The 21998-nt window shown below is 42.5% G+C and overlaps 1 protein-coding gene across 1 annotated transcript in view; it reads right to left on the reverse strand.

The window, feature by feature from the left end:
- LANCL2 (LanC like glutathione S-transferase 2) overlaps positions 1 to 11572 on the reverse strand; it is a 65586-nt gene extending 54014 nt beyond the window's left edge. Inside the window, exon 1 of the mRNA XM_049893452.1 lies at positions 10524 to 11572. Coding sequence (XP_049749409.1) covers positions 10524 to 10727 — 204 coding nt within the window. The 5' untranslated portion in view covers positions 10728 to 11572. The remainder of the gene's footprint in view (positions 1 to 10523) is intronic.
- Between the last annotated feature and the right edge of the window lie 10426 nt (positions 11573 to 21998).

Below are 21998 nucleotides of genomic sequence, written 5' to 3' on the forward strand. Positions count from 1 at the left end.
GCAAGGAACGGGGACCTCAGTCCACAAGGAACTGAATCCAGTCAACAACCTGAATAAGCTGGGAAGCTGATTCATCCCCAGAGCTTCCAGAAAAGAACACAGCCCTGTCAACATCTTGATTTTGACCTTGTGAGACTATAAGCAGAGGCAGACTGAACCACACTGCACCTGAGTTTCTGACCTACAGAACTGTGAGATAATAAATAGGTGCTGTTTTAAATTGCTATGTTTGTGGTAATTTGTTATGCTAGCAAGAGAAAACTAATACAACTTTCTTATTTAATCCTTAGAATGACTTGGGAATGGCCACCTAACTAAGTCTACCCAACAACCCTGGGAGAGCTTCATGTAGAAAATGGCATCTAACGTTGAGTGTTAGAGAAAGACCAGGAGTTTGCCCTGAGAAAAGGAGTGGGTAAGGCATTCTAAGCTATGATACATAGATGATGTAAAAAGGCATTTAGGTGAAAGACACAGAGAAACAAGTAGTTCTATCTGAAAAGTAAGGAACATGCAATTGTTCTCTTACTAAAATTACTTAGTACGTTTTTCTGCATTTTTTGATGAAAAATTTAGTGCTGGTTTGAGGAAATACAACTGCCAAATATACATGATTTTACTTTGGAGAGAAGAGTGGAGAAAGTCTCAAAATAGGTGCTTAACATGCATATATGAATAAATCCTAAAAAGAAAAAGTTTTGAACAGTTATGCATGAATCAAACTTCTGCATATGAATCGTACTGTAAATGCACCAGGTAACTTACTAATAAAACTCATTTACTGAACCCCTAATATTATATGATATGCACTTGAGATACTTCATCTAACTTGAATGTCCCTGTTGTTGTTGTTGTTAGGTGCCATCGAGTGGGTTCCAACTCATTATGTACAACAGAAGGAAACACTGCCTTGTCCTGCGACATCTTCACAATCGTTACGCTTGAGCACATTGTTGCAGCCATTGTGTCAATCCATCTCCACGAGGGTCTTCCTGTTTTTCTCTGGCCCTCTACTTTACCAAGCATGATGCCCTTCTCCAGGGATTGAGCTTCCTGATAACATGTCCAAAGTACGTGAGGTGAAGTCTCACCATCCTTGCTTCTAAAGAGCATTCTGGCTGTACTTCTAGACAATTTGTTCATTCTTTTGACAGTCCATGGTATATTCAATGTTCTTCACCAACACCACAATTCAAAGGCATCAATTTTTCAATCTTCCTTATTCATCATCCAGCTTTCGCATGCATATATGACTGAAAACATCATGGCTTGGATGAGGCACACCTTAGTTTTCAAGGTGACATCTTTGCTTTTGAACACTTTAAAGAGGTCTTTTGCAGCCGATTAGCCCAATGCAATGTGTCCTTTGATTTCTTGACTGCTGCTACCATGGGTGTTGAATGTGGATCCAAGTATAATGAAATCCTTGACAACTTCAATCTTTTCTCCATTTATCATGATGTTGCTTATTGGTCTAGTTGTGCAGATTTTTGTTTTCTTTATGTTGAGGTATAATCCATACAGAAGGCTATGGTCTTTGATCTTCATTAGTAAGGACTTCAAATCCTCTTCACTTTCAGCAAGCAAGGTTGTGTCATCTGCATAACGCAAGCTGTTAACGAGTCTTCCTCCAATCCTGATGCCCTGTTCTTCTTCGTATAATTCAGCTTCTCAGATTATTTGCTTAGCATACAAACTGAATAAGTATGGTTAAAGGATACAATCCTGACGCGCACCTTTCTTGATTTTAAACCATGCAGTATCTCCTTGCTCCATTCAAAAGACTGCCTCTTGGTATATGTACAGGTTCCACATGAGCACAATTAAATGTTCTAGAATTCCCATTCTTTGCAATGTTATCCATAATTTGTTATGATCCAACCGTCGAATGCCTTTTCATAGTCAATAAAACACAGGTAAACATCTTTCTGGTATTCTCTTCTTTCAGCCAAAATCCCTCTGACATCAGCAATGATATCACCCATTCTATGTATTATTCTGAATCCAGCTTGAATTTCTGGCAGCTCCCTGTCGATGTACTGCTGCAACCACTTTTGAACCATATTCAGCGAAATTTTACTTGGGTGTGGTATTAATTACATTGTTCGACAGTTTCTACATTCTGCTGGATCACCTTTCTTTGGAATGAGCACAAATACGGATCTCTTCCAATCAGCTGGCCAGGGAACTGTCTTCCAAACTTCCTGGCATAGACGAGTAAGCACCTCCAGTGTTGTATCCGTTTGTTGAAACATCTCAGTTGGTATTCTGTCAATTGTTGGAGCCTTGTTTTCTGCCAACGCCTTCAGTGCTGCTTGGACTTCTTCCTTCAATACCCATCAGTTCTTGATCATATGCTACCTCTTGAAATGGCTGAATGTCATGTAATTCTTTGTAATACAGTGACTTTATATTCCTTCCATCTTCTTTTGATGCTTCCTGTGTCATTCAATATTTTGCCTGTAAAAAACCTGTTGCCGTTGAGTCGAATCCTACTGACAGTGACCATATAGGACACAGTAAAACTGCCCCAAGGGTTTCAAAGAAGCGCCTGGTGGATTTGAACTGCTGACCTTTTGGTTAGCAGTCATAGCTCTTAACCACTGTGCCACCAGGGTTTGCTCACAGAATCCTTCAACATTGCAACTTGAGGTTTGAATTTTTTTCTTCACTTTTTTCAGATGGAGAAATGCCGAGTGTGTTCTTCCCTTCTGGTCTTCTAATTCCAGGTCTTTGCACATTTCATTATAATACTTTACTTTGTCTTCTTGAGCCACCCTTTGAAATCTTCTGTTCAGTTCTTTCACTTCTTCATTTCTTCCTTTTGCTTTAGCTACTCAATGTTCAAAAGCAAGGTTCAGAATCTCTTCTGACATCCGTTTTGGTCTTTTCTTTCTTTCCTATCTTTTTAATCATCTTTTGCTTTCATCATGTATGATGCTCTTGATGTCATAACACAATGTCTGGTTTTTGGTCATTAGTGTTCAATGCGTCAAATCTATTCTTGAGATGATCTCTAAATTCAGATGGTACTTTGGCTCTCGTGGACTTTTTAAAATCTTCCTCATCTTCAATCTGAACTTATATATAAGCAACTGACGGTCTGTTCTGAAGTTGGCACCTGGCCTTGATCTGATTAATGACATCCAGTTCTCCATCGTCTCTTTCTACAGAGGTAGTCAATTTGATTCCCGTGTATTCCATCTGATGAGGTCCATGTGTATCAAAAAACTGTTTATATTGTTGAAAAAAGGTACTGCCAATGAGTAGACCATTGGTGTGACAAAATTCTATCATGTGATCTCTGACATCATTTCTACCATCAAGGCCATATTTTCCAACTTCTGATCCTTCTTCATTTCTAACTTTCGCATTCCAATCGCCACTAATTATCAATGCATCTTGATTGCATGTTTGATCAACTTCAGACTGCAAAAGTTGGTAAAAATCTTCAATTTCCTCATCTTTGGCATTAGTTGTTGGTGCATAAATTTGAATAATTGTATTAACTGGTCTTCCTTGTACGTGTTTGGATATTACCCTATCACTGACAGCACTGTACTTCAGGGTAGATCTTGAAACATTGTTTTTGACAATGAATGTGACACTGCTCATCTTCAATATGTCATTCCTGGCATAGTAGACTATATGATTGTCTGATTCAGAACGACCAATACCAGTCCATCTCAGCTTATGTCTAGGATATCGATCTTCAAGCATTCCACTTCATTTTTGACAACTTCCAGTCCTCCTACATTCATACTTCGTATATTCCACATTCCAATTACTAATAGATGTTTGAAGCAATTTCTTCTCACTTTGAGCTGTTCTACATAAGCAAATGAAGGTCTCGAAAGTTTTACTCCATCTAAGTCATTAAGGTCAACTACACGTGAAGGAGGCAGCTCTTCTCCAGTTCTATTTCAAGTGCCTTCCAACCTGAGGGGCTCATCTTTCGGCACTATATCACATAATGTTCCACTGCTATTCATAATGTTTATACTGGCCGATTTTTTTCAGAAGTATTGTATTTTTATGCAAATAACGCAGTCTTCTGTGTTTGTTTGCTGGCTACACACTCCCCTCCCCCACAAGGCACCTTCAAAAGTGCTGCCTTGCCAACCCTTTTCCATATGCTGCTGTAAAAGAAAATTAGCACAGGGAACTTACGAAAATTCCTCACAGGGTGTGGCCAGCAGACGCAGAACAAGTATTATTTGTGTAAAAACATGGTAGACTGCACGATCCTTCTTCCTTTGGAAGCTCTGCTGAAACCTGGCTACCACCAAGGGTGACCCTGCTATCATTTGAAACACCAGTGGCATAGATTCCAGCATCACAGGAACACACAAGCTACCACAGTATGACAAACTGACAGACAGTGGTGGTAACCACTAAGGAACATTAATTTCTATATATTTACCTACTCATGTCACTTCATATAAGTGGGAACATACAATATTTGTTTTTTTGTGATTGACTTATTTCAATCAACATAATGTCCTCTAGGTTCATCTATGTTATAAGATGTTTCACGAACTCATTTTTCTTTATCACTGGGTAGTATTCCATTGTATGTATGTACCACATTTTACTTATCCATCCATCTTACGGATGGGCACTTGGGATTGTTTCCATCTTTTGGCTACTGTGAATACTGCTGCGATGAACGTAAGCAAGCAAATGTCTGTTCGTGTCACTTCTATTAGAATCTTAGGGTATACACCTAGGAGTGGAATTGCTGGGTCATACAGCAGCACTACCTCTAGTTTTTTGAGGAACCACCAGACTGTTTTCCACAACAGCTGTACCACTTTGCATTCCTAGCAACAATGGATGAGGCTTCCAACTTCTCCACATCCCCTGTTATGGATTGAATTGTGTCCCCCCAAAATATGTGTCAACTTGGTTAGGCCATGATTCCTAGTATTGTGTGGTTATCCTCCATTTTGTGATTATAATTTTATGTTAAAGAGGATTAGGGTGGGATTGTAGCACCCTTACTCAGGTCACATCTCTGACCCAATGTAAAGAGCATTTCCCTGGGGTGTGGCCTGCACCACCTTTTCTCTCTCTAGAGATGAAAAGAACAGGGAAGCAAGCAGAGAGTCGGGGACCTCATACCACCAAGAAAGCAGCACCAGGAGCAGAGCACATCCTTTGGACCTGGGGTTCCGGCGCAAGGAAGCTCATAGGCCGAGACTGAGGACAAGGACCTTCCTCCAGAGCTGACGGAGAAAGCCTTCCCCTGGAACCAGAGTTCTGAATTTGGACATGTAACTTACAAGACTCCGAGAAAATAAATTTCTCTTTGCTAAGGCCGTCCACATGTGATATTTCTGTTATAGCAGCACTAGATGACAAAGACACCCTCCAATACTTGCTATTTTCACTTTTTTTTTTTTTTTTTAATCTTAGGCATCCTGGGGGAATGAAATGGCATCTCCTTGTAGTTTTGATTTGCGTTTCTCTGATGTCTAATGATGCTGAGCTTCCTTTCATGTGTCTGTTGGTCATTTAAATGTTCTCTTTGGTGCAGTGCCTGTTCATGCCCTTTGCTCAGTTTTTGACTGGCTTGTCTTTTTATTAAGTTGTAGAAGTTGTCCATACATTTTAGGTATTAGACCTTAGTGGTTATATCGTCCCTGAAGATTTTTTTCCCAGTCTACAGGTTCTCTCTCTATTCCTTTGATAAAGTCTTTTGATGAACGTATTTAACTTTTATGAGGTCCCAGCTATCTATTTTGTTTTCTGTTGCTTGTGTATTTGTTGTTGTGGTTGATAATCTATCTTTGAAAAAAATTAGGTCCCAAAGCTTTATTCCCACATTTTCTTCCAAGAACTTTACGGTTTTAGATTTAATTTAGGCCCTTGATTCATTTTGAATTAAGTTTTTGTGTATGGCACACAGTATGGATCTTGATTAAATTTTCTGCATGTAAGATAGTTTTGCCAGCACCAGGCTAAATAAATTTTTAAGCAAAAAATTACCTTTTTAACAAAAATATGGAAAATTAAATAAGGTATTAGAATTTTTTTTTGTTAGAAAATAAAGCATTTCAGATAGCTCAACATTATGCCACATTACAGATACCAAGTAAAAGTTTTCCTAATCTGCCTATGGAAAAAAGTTTAAAATCCTTAGGATGACCCATCAAGTCCTTCAGAATCGGCTCCAATCTGCCTTTTCAGCCTCCTTACTCTCCAATGTCATTCCTGTTCCTTCTTCTCCAGTCATATTTTATACTTTGCCATTCTCTTAAGGTAGAATCTCCTGTCCTTGCTCATGCACTTCCCTTCCTTAGCCTGTCAAACTCCCATTTCATCTTTCAAGCATCACATAAATGTCATCTCATCTGAACACCCTTCCCTAACACCACTGGAAAGAATTAATCTGTCTTTTTTCTTTTGTGCCCCCATGACATTCTTTATGTATTTTCACTTACTATAACATGCATGGCATAGTTTTGGAAGGTGCATTTCCAGCAAATTCTACTAGTGTTGCATCACAGCAACTTCTTGGCCAATCAGTGAGCTATGGCCATGCCCTCCAACAAGTGGGAGATTTCAGCCCTGGCTGGGGGGTGGGGGGCTCTGAAGCTGCCTCTAAGATGACACCCAATGATGTCCACCTTCTAGTATTTACAGCTTTATGTAATTTCCTCCCCTTGAGTGTGGGCTGGACTTACTGGCTTGCTTCTAATGAAGAGAATATGGCAAAGTGATTGTCACTGCTGATATTTCGTTATAAAATGACTGTCCCTTCCATCTTGGGTGCTCCTGCTCATTCTCTCTCTCTCTGATCCCTCGCTCTAGGGGGGAAGCCAGCTGCCATCTCATGAGGTAGCCCTATGGAGAGGCCCATGTGGTAAGAAACTGAGACCTATAGCCAATAGCCAGTGAGGCCATCCAACACCCATAAGTATGAGCTTGGAAGCAGATCACCCACCCCCAGTTGAGGCTTAAGATGACTGCAACCCTGGCTGAAGCCTGATTGCCCCAAGCAGAACCACGAAGCTAACCTGCACCTGGGTTTCCGACTCTCAGAAACTGTGTGAGATAACGTTCATTAAATTGCTAAGTTTTAGAGTCATCTGTCATGCAACAACAGATACTATGGAAGGCCTCTTCCCTGAGTGCTCTCTTAGCCCTAGGGATGTGGCTGCTCCCTGAATATCCGCTATTCTTGTATTCTTTAGAGCTCTCTTTACTTCTTACAAACTAATCTCTCATCATTCCAACCTCGTTATTGTTAATAAAAATTCTTTATATTACACTTTTCCTCTTCTAATTATCATGTGGTTTTTATCTCCTAACTGGACTGAGACACGCAGCAATGCTGATGCTGCTGGGCAGAGGGGCACACTTGGAGAAGGACCGGGTTAGACCAATTATGATCCAGCTCCTAGAGCTGGGCTCACTTCCCCTGAAGGCCATGGCCGCAATAAAACTAAGTAAAAGGAAGGGAAGAAATAGCTGTTAGATAAGTAACCAACTGCTTCAGATACCTTTCATAATTAAAAAATGGCTACTACATTGGTTTACTGGTTACTTTTCATAACATTTGGATCAATGTTGTAAAAAATGTTAACTAAGAACACAAAAACCAAACCCATTGCTGTTGAGCAGATTTCACCTCATAGCGACCATACAGGACTGCCCCATAGGGTTTCCAAGGAGTGGCTGGTGGATCTGAACTGCTGACATTCTGGTAAGCAGCTGAGCTCTTAACCATGTGCCGCCAGGGCGCCTAACACCAAAAAAGCCTTCTTATGAAAACATGACTCAGAAAAATATACTTGAGCTGGATTCAACATTGGAGGTGCATTTTATTGGAGCTGGATTCAACATTGGAGCTGCTGTTGTACACAAAGGAATGAAAGCTGCCTGTCCTGCCTGTCCCCATGATTGATTGTAGATCACACAGTTGTGATTCGTTGGGTTTTCGTCGATGGATTTTCAGAAATAGATTGCCAGGCCTTTTTTCTTTGTCTTAGTCTGGAAGCTCTACTGAAACCTGTTCAGCTCATAGTAGCAACAAGCCTCCAGTGACAGACGGGTGGTAGGTGTCCATGAGGTGCATTAGGTTGGAACCGCACCCAGGCCTCCTGCATGGAAGGTGAGAATTCTACCATGGAGCCACCACTGCCCCCGTGACTGATCGATTACATCACACACACAGCTGACCTAAAATAAGACTAGGCAAATTACTTAATGAATTTATAGTAATAAACTGGTATTGAACTGACAGAATTTATGTCATCTGTACTCATTTCTCACCCTTGACCTATATCTACAGATTTTGGGAACAAAACTGCAGGAGTCTCCCGCCTGTCACCTGACCTACAGGTTTTAGGCCTGCCATCCCCCCACAATAATGTGAGCTAATTCTTTAAAATCAATCAATCATCTCTCTCTCCGTTCACCGGTGCAGCTTCTCTACGGTACCCTCATTCTCTAGAGAACCCTAAGACACTATCATTAAGGGAAAACTCTTCTTCAATGCCTAACTTTCAAATTAACACATTACCCTCACTATCATGAAACGTCATGTATATAAAGCAAATGCATACTTTGATATCTTCTCTTAATTACACTCAATAGTTCAAGAATTAAAAATGTAACAATCTGCCAATGATCAAAGAATCTATGCAGAAGCTTCATTCATGTTCATTACATTTTATGCCTTTCAACTGATAACCAAAAAGGATTCTTTCCACATTTTAAAATCATATTCCTCTCTCCCTTTAATGTTCTCTCATCTTCAAGAATGAAATGATCCACACGCCCCCCCCTTTTTTTTAGCAATATAATCACAACCCAGAAACCGTGGTGGCGTAGTGGTTTAGTGCTACAGCTGCTAACCAAAAGGTCGGCAGTTCGAATCTGCCAGGCGCTCCTTGGAAACTCTATGGGGCAGTTCTACTCTGTCCGATAGGGTCTCTATAAGTCAGAATCGACTCGACAGCAGTGGGTTTGGTTTGGTTTGGAATCACAACCCAAACAGGAAACTCATCACTTCAAGGACATCACAGTTATTTGTGGCTTTTTTTTTTTTTTTAACATGTCAGTTTGATATATAGTTGAGGTCAAAATCATGTTTACCCAGATATAAAGGGTAAAATTTCAGAACTTGAGTTGAGCCAGGGGTTATTTCCTTCTGTGAGGCTGACAATGAAATTCACCTGCTCCTCACATCTCTTTATCGTTCTCATGAAGACTGTTACCACATCAAATAGCTGTCTAGAGTTCTTTTCACTCGTTTCTCATTAAACACTGCAGTAGCCTCGTTACTCCAAGAATAGTATTGAGATAGCAATTGGTAACAAGTATGATTTTTTTTAATGTTTGCCAAAGGCTTTTTTTGTTATAAAAATTTTGAACAGTAAGTCACAAATATAAATAGACATGTATGTGAAAATGGAAAGACTCTAGAGAAAAATCAGTATTGGCATATGAATTCTAAACCATAAAACTTAAAATATTACAGGAAAAGAAAGCGGCAACATTTATTAAGGGCCTACTATGTACCACATTTCCAATTTATATACATGATCTAATTCAATCATGAACATCCCTGTAAGTTAAAAATGTGGACAACAATTTCTAATCATTTATAAGAAAAGTGAGGTTTAGTGAATTAAGTCACTTGCCTAAGATCCCATATTCCAACCAATGTCTCTTTCAAAATTACCTTCTATTTAGTTTTGGCCAACTTATGCCTTTTTGAATATAAAATACATGGGAGCTACGGAGATGAAGTGGGACTTGAACACTGAGATGGGGTAGGGGGTGTGGTGACATAGTCTAACTGGCAAATGCAGGACAAGATTATGCCAATATTCATGTCTTCCTTCGTTTACTTTTTCCCTCTCAAATTGACTTTCGTCTAGACACCCTATTTCCAATTCCTCGACACACAGACTATGGTAAAAAGAAACTAAAAAACCAAGCTATGGCCACTGCATTAAAAGCACAGAAATTTACAGGATGATATTAGGTAAAACGCTTAGCCAAGACCAGTCAAAATGACACTACTGTTTATGTACCACGCTTTCTTTGTCCCTATGCCGTAAATTCTAACTTGACGATGGAATCTGCTGCGGAAAAAAAAAAAAAAAGTGTAAAGAACAGGTTGTCAGTGGATAATTCTGCATCACTGGAGGGCGAAAAGGGTGCCCCTGGGCCTTCGATAGTAAACAAATCTGCCTAACTGCCACAATAACCCTGCTAGTCACTTCCAGGCGCCGGGACACAACAGCGCTCCATAACCGGAGTAAGGAAGTTATATTTCAAAGACGCCGGAAAGTGGCTAACAACACACAAAGCGCTGCCTCGCCCGGAGAAGGACCACTGCACAGCGTCAACGAAAGGCACACAGACCGACCCCGCGATCTCCAAACCCGCGGCGCGGTCGGGTGACGTCAGCGCGCCGCCGGGGCGGGACGGGTGGACGCTACCAACACCAGCGCTCCCCCACCTGGCGCGGCCCAGGGCCGGTCCTACGCGGACCACCGACTCACCTTCCCATCGTTATTAAAAGGCAGGCCGAGCTCGTCCGTGGTGGACGGGGGTCGAGCACTGCCAGTCTCCTCAGCAGCTCCAGCGGCAAGCACCGCGGAAGCGGCAGCCTCGTAGTCCTGGAAGGGATTGGTAAACGCCCGCTCCTCCATTTCTGCCTCCCCGCCGAGTTGCAACTTCAGTCTCTTAGACATGGTCTCGCCCATCTCCGCCACGCGCACTCTACACACTCTCGTGGCCGCGCGGCACGGCGCGCGGAAGGGGACAAACCTCCTGCCGAGGCGTTTTGATTAGACCTCGGCTCTTGGAGCCTCGCCTCGCTGGCGCCGCGGCTTCTTTCCAGGACCCCTGCGCAGGCGGAGGGGCCGGGCCTTTAGCCGGAGAGCGGAGCAAAGTCTGGCAGGGGAAAGGAGCGGCTCTTCAGGTCTTGCGGTGCAGCGGCTGTCTTGCACATCTGGCTGCAGCTAGCGTTCTCCACGTGGTGCCTCCGCCCGGGTCTAGACGCCGCTCTGGACTCGGCGGTGGCTCCGCTTGGGCAGCCGCGCGCCGGGGGCGCGGTCGCGGGCCCCCGCAATCCGGCGGAGAGCTAGCGGGCTCCGCGGAGAGCGCGCTGGTCGCGCGTGCCGGTGCTGCGGCGGCGGCGGCTCAGCCCGCTCACGCCCATCCGCACCTTCGGGCATGAACGCGCTTCCCCATAGCCGCCGCCGCCCGCTCCTAGCCGGCGACCCCGCGGGGAGAGGGAGCCGCAGCCCGCAGAGCCGGTCCGTGGCTACGCGCACAGCAGGAATGGAGCCCCAGGTGTCTGCAGAGGCTCCCTGGAATCGCCGCGCCCGGCCCCTCTCCCTCTGCGCACGAATCCCCTCAGCGATTTTCTAGGGAAAACCGAAAGACCGCGAGGAAGACGTGCCCGTAAGGAAAACCTGTAGAGAAGAATTCGCTGTCATTCAAGGTGTGTGCGTTTCGCAGACTAGGGAAAGCGCATCCCCAGGCGCTCCATCATCAATCTGCATTTTCACCAGCCGAGCGATGCCGACGTGGTCTTCGGCTCCTGGTACACCAGACACCGGAATAGCAACAGCTCTGTTTGATAAGAAAAAAAAAAAATCTCCTAAAGAAAAGAATTTCAAAACAGCCTAAAACACTGCAAGGATAGCCTCCCGGGGGAAGGGGGGGTGAGACAGTCCCTCCTATTCACCGCTGTTGGGAGGGGGATGTCTGGAGGAGGAGCCACAGAGCTTTTTTTTTTCTTCTTCATTTTATGTTTTATTTTCAGCCCCTTTGTTTTGACTAAATGGACATCTTTGGTAACAGGCACTAATGTGCAAGCATACTTAATCATCTAAATATTTACTTGACCAGAGAGATGACTCCAATGTTAATATAAATTGCCCAGGAACATATGTATCATAAAATAACGCAAGCGAATGAATCTTCGCATTTTACGCAATCACAATACGATTAACTTCACAGTCTTCGTTGGTTCTCTTTATTCCCTTTGTTCATTTGGAACCAAATCGAAGTAATGATTTCTCTTTGAGGAAAGTGCCTTATTTCAGTTTTCTTCCATTTAGCAAACATTGATTGAGCACCACATGGTACTAGGTGATGAGGAAATAGAGATTAAGATAGTTTGTGCCCTGAGGATTCTCAGTCTAGAGGATGAGAAAGGCTAGGATTACAGTACAGGGTGATATGGATGTCCTTCTGGAAGCAAGCATGGTATATATTAATAGAGTGTAAAAAAGTGACATAATAGAAAATGAGCATAGTAGCAGGCACAGGAAAAGATCAAGTTGCTCCTGTCTCAGGAAGGGGTAGTATGGAGAAGTCCTGGCTTCCCACTACTAGCAATCCTATTGCCTCCCCCAACTCCAGGAAGTTGTACATGTGAAAAACACCCTTCTGAGGGAATGACTATGGGAGAGTACAGTGTAGGAGAAAATCCTCTCGTAAAGGGGCACTCAGCATGAGCACTCTCAGATTTCAAGGACACAGACTTAACAGGAGACCTGTGTTAGGGGCATCCCATGGGGGCCTGCTCCACTTTCCTGCTACATTCCGCTTTTCCTGGGTCCATCTTTCTCCCACAATGAAGGACATTTCTGCAGTGCCCCAAATTTTCATAGTGTCTTAGTCATCTGGTGCTGCTATGACAGAGACACCACAAGTGGGTGGCTTTAACAAAGAGAAGTTTATTTTCTCACAGTCAAGTAGGCTACAAGTCCAAATTCAGGGTGTTAGCTCAGGGGAAGGCTTTCTCTCTGTTGGCTCTGGAGGAAGGGCCTTGTCGTCAGTCTTCCCTTGATCTGGGAACATCTCAGAGTAGGAACCTCAGGTCCAAAGGACCCACTCTGCTCCTGGCACTGCTTTCCTGCTGGTAGGAGGTTCCCATTCTCTCTGCTCACTTCTCTCTTTTATATCTCAAAAATGATGGGCTTAAGACACTATTCTTGTAGACCTCATTGGTGTAACTGCTACTAATCCATCTTATTTTATCATAGTGATAGAATTTACAACACAGGGAAATCATGTCAGAAGGTAAAATGGTAGTCAATCACACAAGGGAATCATAAGCTAGCCAAGTAGAAATTTTGGGGGGACACAATTCAATCCATGACACTTACCCTGTTTAGGAAATCCCATCCACTAACGTCTGACGTTGGCCTGCCTTAGGAGCTATCCTTTTCCCTCCATCAGTGACTTCACTAGACAAAGTAACCCACAGCAATACTCCCCAGTGGCTGAGTTATTTAGTCTATAAAACACTAGAGGCAGGTATAGCCGAAACACCACCACCTTTGGCTTTGCTACACTAAGCCTGGGGACTTTGAGCAGGGGTTTGTTAACCTGTAAGCAAGGTATGCATGGGTTTATAGTTACACACAGGCTTAATTGTGTTTACTTATTAATCTGTAGTGCACAATTTCACATAGGTTTCTGTGAAAGATGTGAAAAACAGGTGAAATTATGCACTACAGGTTAGTAGGTAAGCCCAAGCCCATGTGTACCTTGCTTCTTGGGTAATCCATCCCTGCTTTTGAGATTTCTCTACCTTAGTTGGAGCCCTGGTGGCATAGGGGTTAAGAGTTTGGTTGCTAACCAAGAGGTTGGCAGTTCAAATCTACCAGCTGCTCCTTCAAAAACCTGTGGGGCAATTCTACTCTGTTCTATAGGGTCACTATAAGTTGGATTCGACTTGATGGCAACTGGTTTAGTTTATTTAATTTTTTTATTTTTGGTTAGTGTGGGGTGAAGATAGTCCTTACACTTCTTTCAGTTTTCTGGTTGATGACTGTTGGCAAGTGTGCAAACTCACCCTAAGGACAACCAATATTTTCAAAGGCTTTCAGTACTTTAAGGAGTTGGAATATTTTCCTAAATATTGTAAAATTTATGAAGATTCCATGCTCTGGGTGGAGATTTCACTTACATTATTATGCAGAGTAGCGACAGTTCTTTCTTCATCTTCCTGTTTCTAGACCCTGTGAAGAAGCTATTTAATGCTGAAGACATGAGGAACCATTCTGCTGCCTATTCTAACAGCAGGGCTATCTTCCTCTTCAGACAAAGACTTCATCAGTGCTTTAAAATTATAAGTTTTTATTTACTTTAAACCAAAAAACTCACTGCCGTCAAGTTGATTCCGACTCATAGTGACTCCATGGAAACCCTGGTGGTGTAGTGGTTAAGAGTTCAGCTGCTAACCAAAAGTTTAGCAGTTCTGATCCACCAGGCACTCCTTGGAAACCCTATGGGGCAATTCTACTCTGTCCTATTGGGTCACTATGAGTCAGAATCAACTTCACAGCAATGGGTTTGGTTTTCAGTCATGGCAACTCCATGCGGTTTTCAATGCTGTAAATCTCTAGGGAAACAGATTGCCACATCTTTCTCCTGCAGAGCCAGTGGTGGTCCAAACTGCCAACCTTTTGGTTATCAGTCGATCGCTTAACCACTATGCTTTACCTTAGGCCAAACCAAACTCTTAGGGAGGGCATCCTTCTCACTCATCAATATAAGTGCAAGGTTGCAATACAGGTGTTAAACATACCCCCATCCAAAGCAAATCCCCCGAAGTGGTGAGAATACTGGTAATTGACCTTTCTATTGAAGGAAAACACAGAATCAAATCTAAGTGGGAGAGGGAACATGCATATTCACCTGACTGAAACTTTGGGAACTACTCAAGGTTGAAAACTCTGAAAGGATTCAGGGAGTTAGACTTTCTCCTGTAGGAGGTGGGTTTTCCTGAGAGAGTGAGTATGATTGCCAGACTGAGAAACGTGAAGGCGGTGTGCATGTTGACAACCCCCCCCCCCCACAAAAAACCCCAAACTCATTGCCCTCGAGTCGATTCCAACTCACAGCGACCCTGTAGGACAGCGCAGAACTGCCCCATAAGGTTTCCAAGGAGTGGCTGGTGGATTCAAACTGCCAGCCTTTTGGTTAGCAGCTGAGCTCTTAACCATTGTTCATGTTGGCAGGCAACATAAATTTCTGGTAGGAAAGTCAAGTCAAGGAGTATCTATGGAGTACCTTTGAAGGCTTGAGTCTTCTTAGCATTATTCATTAATACATTTCTTAAAATATTCACACAAAAATTTTTTTTTCATTATCTTTATTCTTATGTGTCTGTCATTTGACAGGCTGACCAAAGGGTTTAGATTTGCACGAGTCCCCCAACCAGGTTGTGGGTCCTTGTGTGCCACCTGTGCTTGGCAGAGCTGTCCAGGCCTCTCTTTTGGAGCGTCTTCCTTCAGGTGGTAGAAGAAAATGTCCCAGTAGGCAGACCACCAAATATAACTCGTCTTAAACGTTGTGATTACATTCTGAAATTGCCCTACACTTTTGTCTGCCTATCAAGGCCCAGGTAGTTGGCTTGTTGGAGAAGAAGAAAAAGGCTAACCAAGGGGAACAGGGAATGGGTTTGCTTTATGTGCTTTCTTCTGTTGATACATCAGATGTGTTCTTCCAGCTACCAGCCACATATAGACACTGCATATGCTGTTTAACCCTGATTTAAGACAAATTTGATCCTTTAAACTGGCAATCCTCCAAGTATGACCCAGGGATTGTTTTGGGCAGTGTGAAGTCAAGACTTTTCATAATAACTGTGTGGGCAGGTGCCATGGAGTCAGCCCCAGCTCGTGTTGACCCTGTGTACAACAGAATGAAGTGTTGCTTGCCCTTATGCCATCGTCATGATTGTTGGTATGCTTGAGTCCATTGTTGCAGCCATTGTATACCTTCCAACCTAGGGGGCTCATCTTTCAACATTGTATTGGACAATATTCTGTTGTGATCCATAGGGTTTTCATTGGCTGATTCTCAAAAGCAGATTGCCGGCGCTTTCTTCATAGTCTGTCTTAGTCTGGAAGTTCTGCTGAAACCTGTCCATTATGGGCGACCATGCTGGTACTTGAAATACCAGTGGCATAACTTCCAGCATTGTAGCAACATACAAGCCATGACAAACAGATAAGTGGTGGTTCATTATTAGTATTATTTACACTAATATTAACAAATTATTTGTCTATTTTACTCCCATTTTTTCAGGAGCATACAGTGGGCTTTCCAAAGGCAGCATGACCTATGAAGTCTGTCTTAGTTTTCTCGTGCTGCTATAACAGAAATACCACAAGCAGATGGCTTTAACAGAGAAATTTATTCTTTTGCAGTCTGGGAGGCTAGAAGTCTGAATTCAGGGCACTAGTTCGGGGGAAGGCTTTATCTTTCTGTCAGCCCTGGGGGAAGGTCCTTGTCATCAATCTTCCCCTGGCCTGGGAGCTTCTCAGCACAGGGACCCCAGGTCCAAAGGATGCACTCCACTCCCGGATCTTCTCTCTTGGTTGTGTGAGGTCCCTTTCCTCTCTGCTTGGTTCTGTCTCTTATATCTCAAAAGAGATTGACTCAAGATACAGCCTAATCCTGTAGATTGAGTCCTCTCGTTAACATAACAGCCTCTAATCCTGCCTCGTTAGCATCAGTGGTAGACAACCACACAATACCGGGAATCGTGGCCTAGCCAAGTTGACACACATTTTGGGGGGACACAATTCAATCCATAACAATGTCCTCACAGATTAAATGCAGAAGTTGATAAGAGAGTTCAGCTATCCTCCATTAAAGTGGACAAAGAGATATGCAAAAGCATAAAAACAATATTATACTTCTCACTACATTTTTTGGGGGGGGAAATATATTTTTCATAAAAATTTGTTAACCTGTATGAAATGATGGTGGAAATTGGGGAGAGTCTTGCTCTTTGTCATGAATCTCAGCACCCATTCTATGTGGACAGTGTAGCTGGGTGTTGTAGGCAGGGGCCTCACGGGGAACCATGGGGTTGACGGGATCACCATGAGTTGGAATAGATTCAACAGCAACTGGTTTGGTTTCTGGTGCCCTCTAGAGCTGTGCTGTGCTGTGGCAATTCATTATGAGACCTGGGGACCCTATCAGAGAAAAGGAGGCTACCAAGTGCTTGGGGGATCCCAGTGAAGCTGAGTTGAATGCTTGAAACTGTTTAAAATAAAAAAAAAAAACTTACTGAAATTTGAACATAATGTTTATTTGGAGCAGTTATTCTATATGCATATAGGGAAGCCATTTTGATTCCAGAAAAAGCAAATGGCTCAAAGAAGCTAGGTACAATGAGGCTAATAAAGAGGGACCAAAAAATAAAACCAAACCCAGTGCCGTAGAGTAGATTCCGACTAATAGCAACCCTGTAGGCCAGGGTAGAACTGCCCCATAGAATTTCCAAGGAGCACCTGGTGTATTCGAACTGCCGACCTTTTGGTTAGCAGCCGTAGCACTTAACCGCTACACCACCAGGGTTTCCAGTAAAGAGGGAGAAATGTGGAAATGTGGAAAGATCAACTGCTGGCTAATCTTAACGTGACAGATTGAACCTTGCCTTTACCTTTTACTGAGATCCACTGATACCAGTTTACTTCCGCCTGGCTGCTAAGTTTGGGCTTCCACTCATCTGCAGCCATGAGGCTTTTTGAGATTTAAATCAGGGTGTGATAGTTTGACAACTATCCTTTTCTAGTAGGATAAGACAAATTTACATTGCTATAGAGCAGTTTCTGGCAGACATTTGCAGTTTGGGTATCAGGCTTTTTATGGTTAATATTTGGTTTTCTGGATAAGAAAAACCTTAAAATCAAAGTAAAATACCTGTTATTAATTTTCCTATTCAACAGAACTAAACAATATCTTTGTTAAAACTGAAATTATTAATCATACCCTTCTTTGTCCATCTAAGGCTGGTGTTGTTCAGAGAAGCAAGGATTACATAACCAAACTCACTTGCACCTTTCCTCATTTACTCAGCTCTGCTTTGTGTTTACATTTGTCTGTCTTAATCTCTTTCACCTATTCTGCATGATCTGAGCCAGTAAACCTGATCCTCCTAGTGCTTTCCTTCTCCATTGTTCTCAATACTTAGCTCAAATTAACCTGAGCTGTGTAAGCCAGAGTGTGCGGAATGACACCTAGACAAGAGAGTGTTGGTGTAATGGTACAAACTTGCCTCAGGAAGGAGAGAAATTCTTTACTGCTGATTTATGTTTGGGAAAACTTTCCTGCTTGGTAGAGCTTGGGTTAGACTAGAAGGCATTTTCACAAAAATAATATAATTATTGCTTCTTTACTGACCTGGCTATTTTAAAGATGCTTATTTTTGAGAAACTTTTGAATGTAATGAGACTTTTTACCAAAAATTACATGTACTTTCTTCTCCTTTGTAGGACAATCTCATGGCTGAAATTTTACCTATAAAAAAATAGGGTTATGAAAATTAGAGAATAAAATTCTATCTGTGAAATAGCGCTCTAAAACAGGCTCTTGACATAACTAAAACGGCTGACATGGGTTGGAATCAGACTCCATTTTGTCCTAGACCCCTGCTTCTGCTTTATGGAATAAGTGACCCATGACTACATTCCTGACCAAAATAACTTGTTCTGCAACATTCTGAGGTAGCCCACCCAAATTGTTGTTGGTGTTGCCGGAAACTCCAGGTCCTGCTCTGCTCCAGTCATCACGGTGAATAAACAAGAGGTGGGAGATCAGAAATGCAGCTTTATATTGTTGCACAAGGAAAGGAACAGTCAATGCTGGTGCCCCCAAGACTGCTCGAGGGTTGAGTTTAGGGAGGTCACTTTTATAGGGCTTACAAACAAGGAGATCATGTAAATTACATAAGCAACATTCTTAATCATGCCATCCAGGTGTAATAAGGGTAACATGTAACTTCATACGTCTCATGTTCAAAAATGGTGGCCCGTCTTCGCTCAAAAGGCTGAGATGTTACTGTGCGTGAGGTACTTAATGAACTAAAAGGTTAACCAGAATGTCAATATGGCACCTAAACTAGTTTCAGCTAATTTCATCTAGTTCTGAGCAGCAGTTAAGGACAGGGGAGCTGGGATGTTAATGTAAATCTTGTCAAGGGGCTTGTCAAGCAAGCTGCTTGAGACAGTGGAATTTTCCACGGCCTGGGGATCTCTGTCTTACTGGAACCAACTCTGGAACACAGGAAACTGTGACTAAAGTTGAATGCCCCAGCCAATAGAAATTCTTAATAAATAAGTCTTACAAACCATGCCGAATGTCAACCAATCAAATGTACCCCTGTACTCTTTCTCCACCCAGTACAAAGTTATGATAAAAGACACTCGTTTATGCTCCCTCTTCGGAACGCCATTTTGAACTTTCATTTTGGCTCTTCTGGATTTGCAAATCCTTGAATATGAATAAAACTCTTATTTTGCACAAACTTTTGTTTTTAACACGTCTATTGCATAAAAAGAAAAAAGAAATGGAAGGAAAGAGTGAATGAAGAGAAAGTAGAGGAAGGAAAGAAGACATAAGGAGGGGAGAGGAAGGTTGATGGGGGAGAAGGAATAAAAGGGACGGAAGTACTTCATGAGGGCTTTCCAAATCACCAAGCTCCCTCTTCTGAGTGAGGCCAGTTGAGGTCCTATAAGTAGAACCCTCAGTGTGTTGTCTTTTCTAATGGATGTTAATATTATTTTCCTACAAGTGACCTAAATTTTAAAATGTTAATCTCCCAATATACAGGTTTTCATCTTTTCTCTCTCCATCTGTCAGGGAAAAAAATTGGCAAGGGTAGGGGTGACTCGTGATGGTAATTTGTTCTAGACTTATATTATTTCCCTGGCAATATGAATATTGTGGGCGTTCTGCTTGGGCATAGTGTCTCTTTATGATCTTTTGTTATTATTTTTAGTAAACTTTATATACCCAGAATTCATATCACTAGCGAAAGCGAGTCAGCAGGGGTTCTCCTAGAGCCGTCAAGGAATGGGAGTATTGCCTCCTTAGGGGGCCATTCTTCTGAAGGCTGGTGAATTCACCTAGATGGGAGATTAATCACCAAACTAATTGGAAACAGAGCCTATTGGTTTGAATGGAACCTGCGGATTTTTACTCTAGAGCTCCACATTTTATTTATTTATTTATATTGTGCTTCAGATGAACGTTTACAGAACAAATCAGTTTCTCATCCTGTCCCCTTTCCTGTCCCCTCCTGCCTTCTTGCCCTTTCCCCTGGGCTGGTGTGCCCGTTTAGTTTTGTTTTCTTTTATAGGCCTATCTAATCTTTGGCTGAAGGGTGAGCCACAGAAGTGACTTCAGTACTGAGGTAAAAGGGTGTCAGGGGCCGTACTCTTGGGGCAGAGCTCAGCATTTTAAATTATATCAGAGATAGTCCTGCTGCTTACTCTCACCCTTTTAAGACAGAGGTCTCCAGGCTGTGGAAAATTCCATTGCCTCAAGCAGCTTGCTTGACACATCCTATAACCAAAACCAAACCAAACCCACTGCTGTAGAGTCGACTCCGACTCATAGTGACCCTATGAAACAGAGTAAAACTGCCCCGTAGAGTTTCCAAGGAGCACTTGGTGGATTTGAACTGCTGACCTTTTGGTTAGCAGCTGTAGCACTTAACCACTACACCACCAGGGTTTCCGACACACCCTGTAGCTATATATTAACATCCTGGTTCCCTTTTCCTTAATTGCTGCCCAGAACTAGATGAAATTGGCTAAAACCGGTTTAGGCGCCATATTGACCTTCTGGGTATCATTTAACTCATTAAGTACCTATAAGTAGTAACTTCTCTGCCTTTTGGGTGGAGATGGGCTGCCATTTTTGAACATTTGACGTATGAAGTTATATGTTACCCTTACTGAGCCTGCATAACGTGATTAAAAATGTTGCTGATATAATTTATATGATCTCCTTGTTTGCAAGCCGTATAAAAGTGACCTCCCTAAACCTTATCCTTGAGCATTCTTGTGGGCATCAGCCCTGACTTCCTTTCCTTGCACAACAAAATTATCTTTCTGACCTCCCTCTTTGGCCTCTCGTTTACTGGCTGTGATGACTCTCACTGAGCAGGGCCTGGAGTTCCCGGCAACCCTTTGAATGGATAATCTGGACCAGGTAATAAATAAACTTTTGTCTTCTTTTTCATTTTTGACAGTTTTCTCAAGGTCTATCCAACTGGAGCTTTTCAAAACTATCAATGATCATTTTCTGTGCTACAATGTTTAAGAATTATACTGTCATTCTTAAAAGGAATTGAGAGTTAACTAAGATTGTTTCCATCTGTATTGTGCCCTGTCAGGCGGGATTCACCCTCCTGTTTTTGTTAGCTGCCGTCCAGTAGCTCCCAACTCATGGCAAACCCATGCACAGCAGGATTAGACTGTTGTGATCCGTAGGGTTCACTGACTGATTTTTCTGAAGCAGATCACCAGGACTTCCTTCCTCGTCTGTCTTAGTCTGGATGCTCTGTTGAAACCTGTGCAGCATCATAAAACCATACGAATGTCCACTGAGAGACAGGTGGTGCTTGTGCTGAGGTGCACTGGCTAGGAATCTGACCCAGGTCTCCTGCCTAGAAGGTGAGAAGTTTGCCCCTGCACCACCACTGCCCCCTAACCTCCTTTTAGTACCTGGTTAATAAAAATAAAGATGGTGAGATAGCCCAATACAACCAACCAAATTAATAAAGAAAAATGTAGTTTGGCTGTTGCCAATCTCATTAATGTAAAGCTTATCGTTACTACCACTAAGTGACGTCTTCTCCTACCCTCACTATCGTTGCCATGGTTTTCTTGGATTCACAGGTTCTTCAGACATCTTATTGGCTAATAATGCATGATACCTGCCAGTATAATAGGAACAGGTGGTACAAAGAACAATTGCTACCCTGAAGTTATGTATTGCAACCCTATAGGACAGAGTAGAACTGCCCCATAAAGGATTATTTAAATCCTAAAACCATTTGTCCCATAAGGTAGGTCTACAAAGCTTTTTCCCCTCACTGTAACAACCTACAACCTTGGACAAATTTCCAGATGATATCATATAAAAATATCCTTATGATCTTGAAATAGGCAACAATTTCTTAAACAGCAGCCAAGCAGTACTAACTT

This window comes from Elephas maximus, chromosome 8 (genome assembly GCF_024166365.1).
Source record: "Elephas maximus indicus isolate mEleMax1 chromosome 8, mEleMax1 primary haplotype, whole genome shotgun sequence".
Taxonomy (NCBI): Eukaryota; Metazoa; Chordata; class Mammalia; order Proboscidea; family Elephantidae; genus Elephas; species Elephas maximus.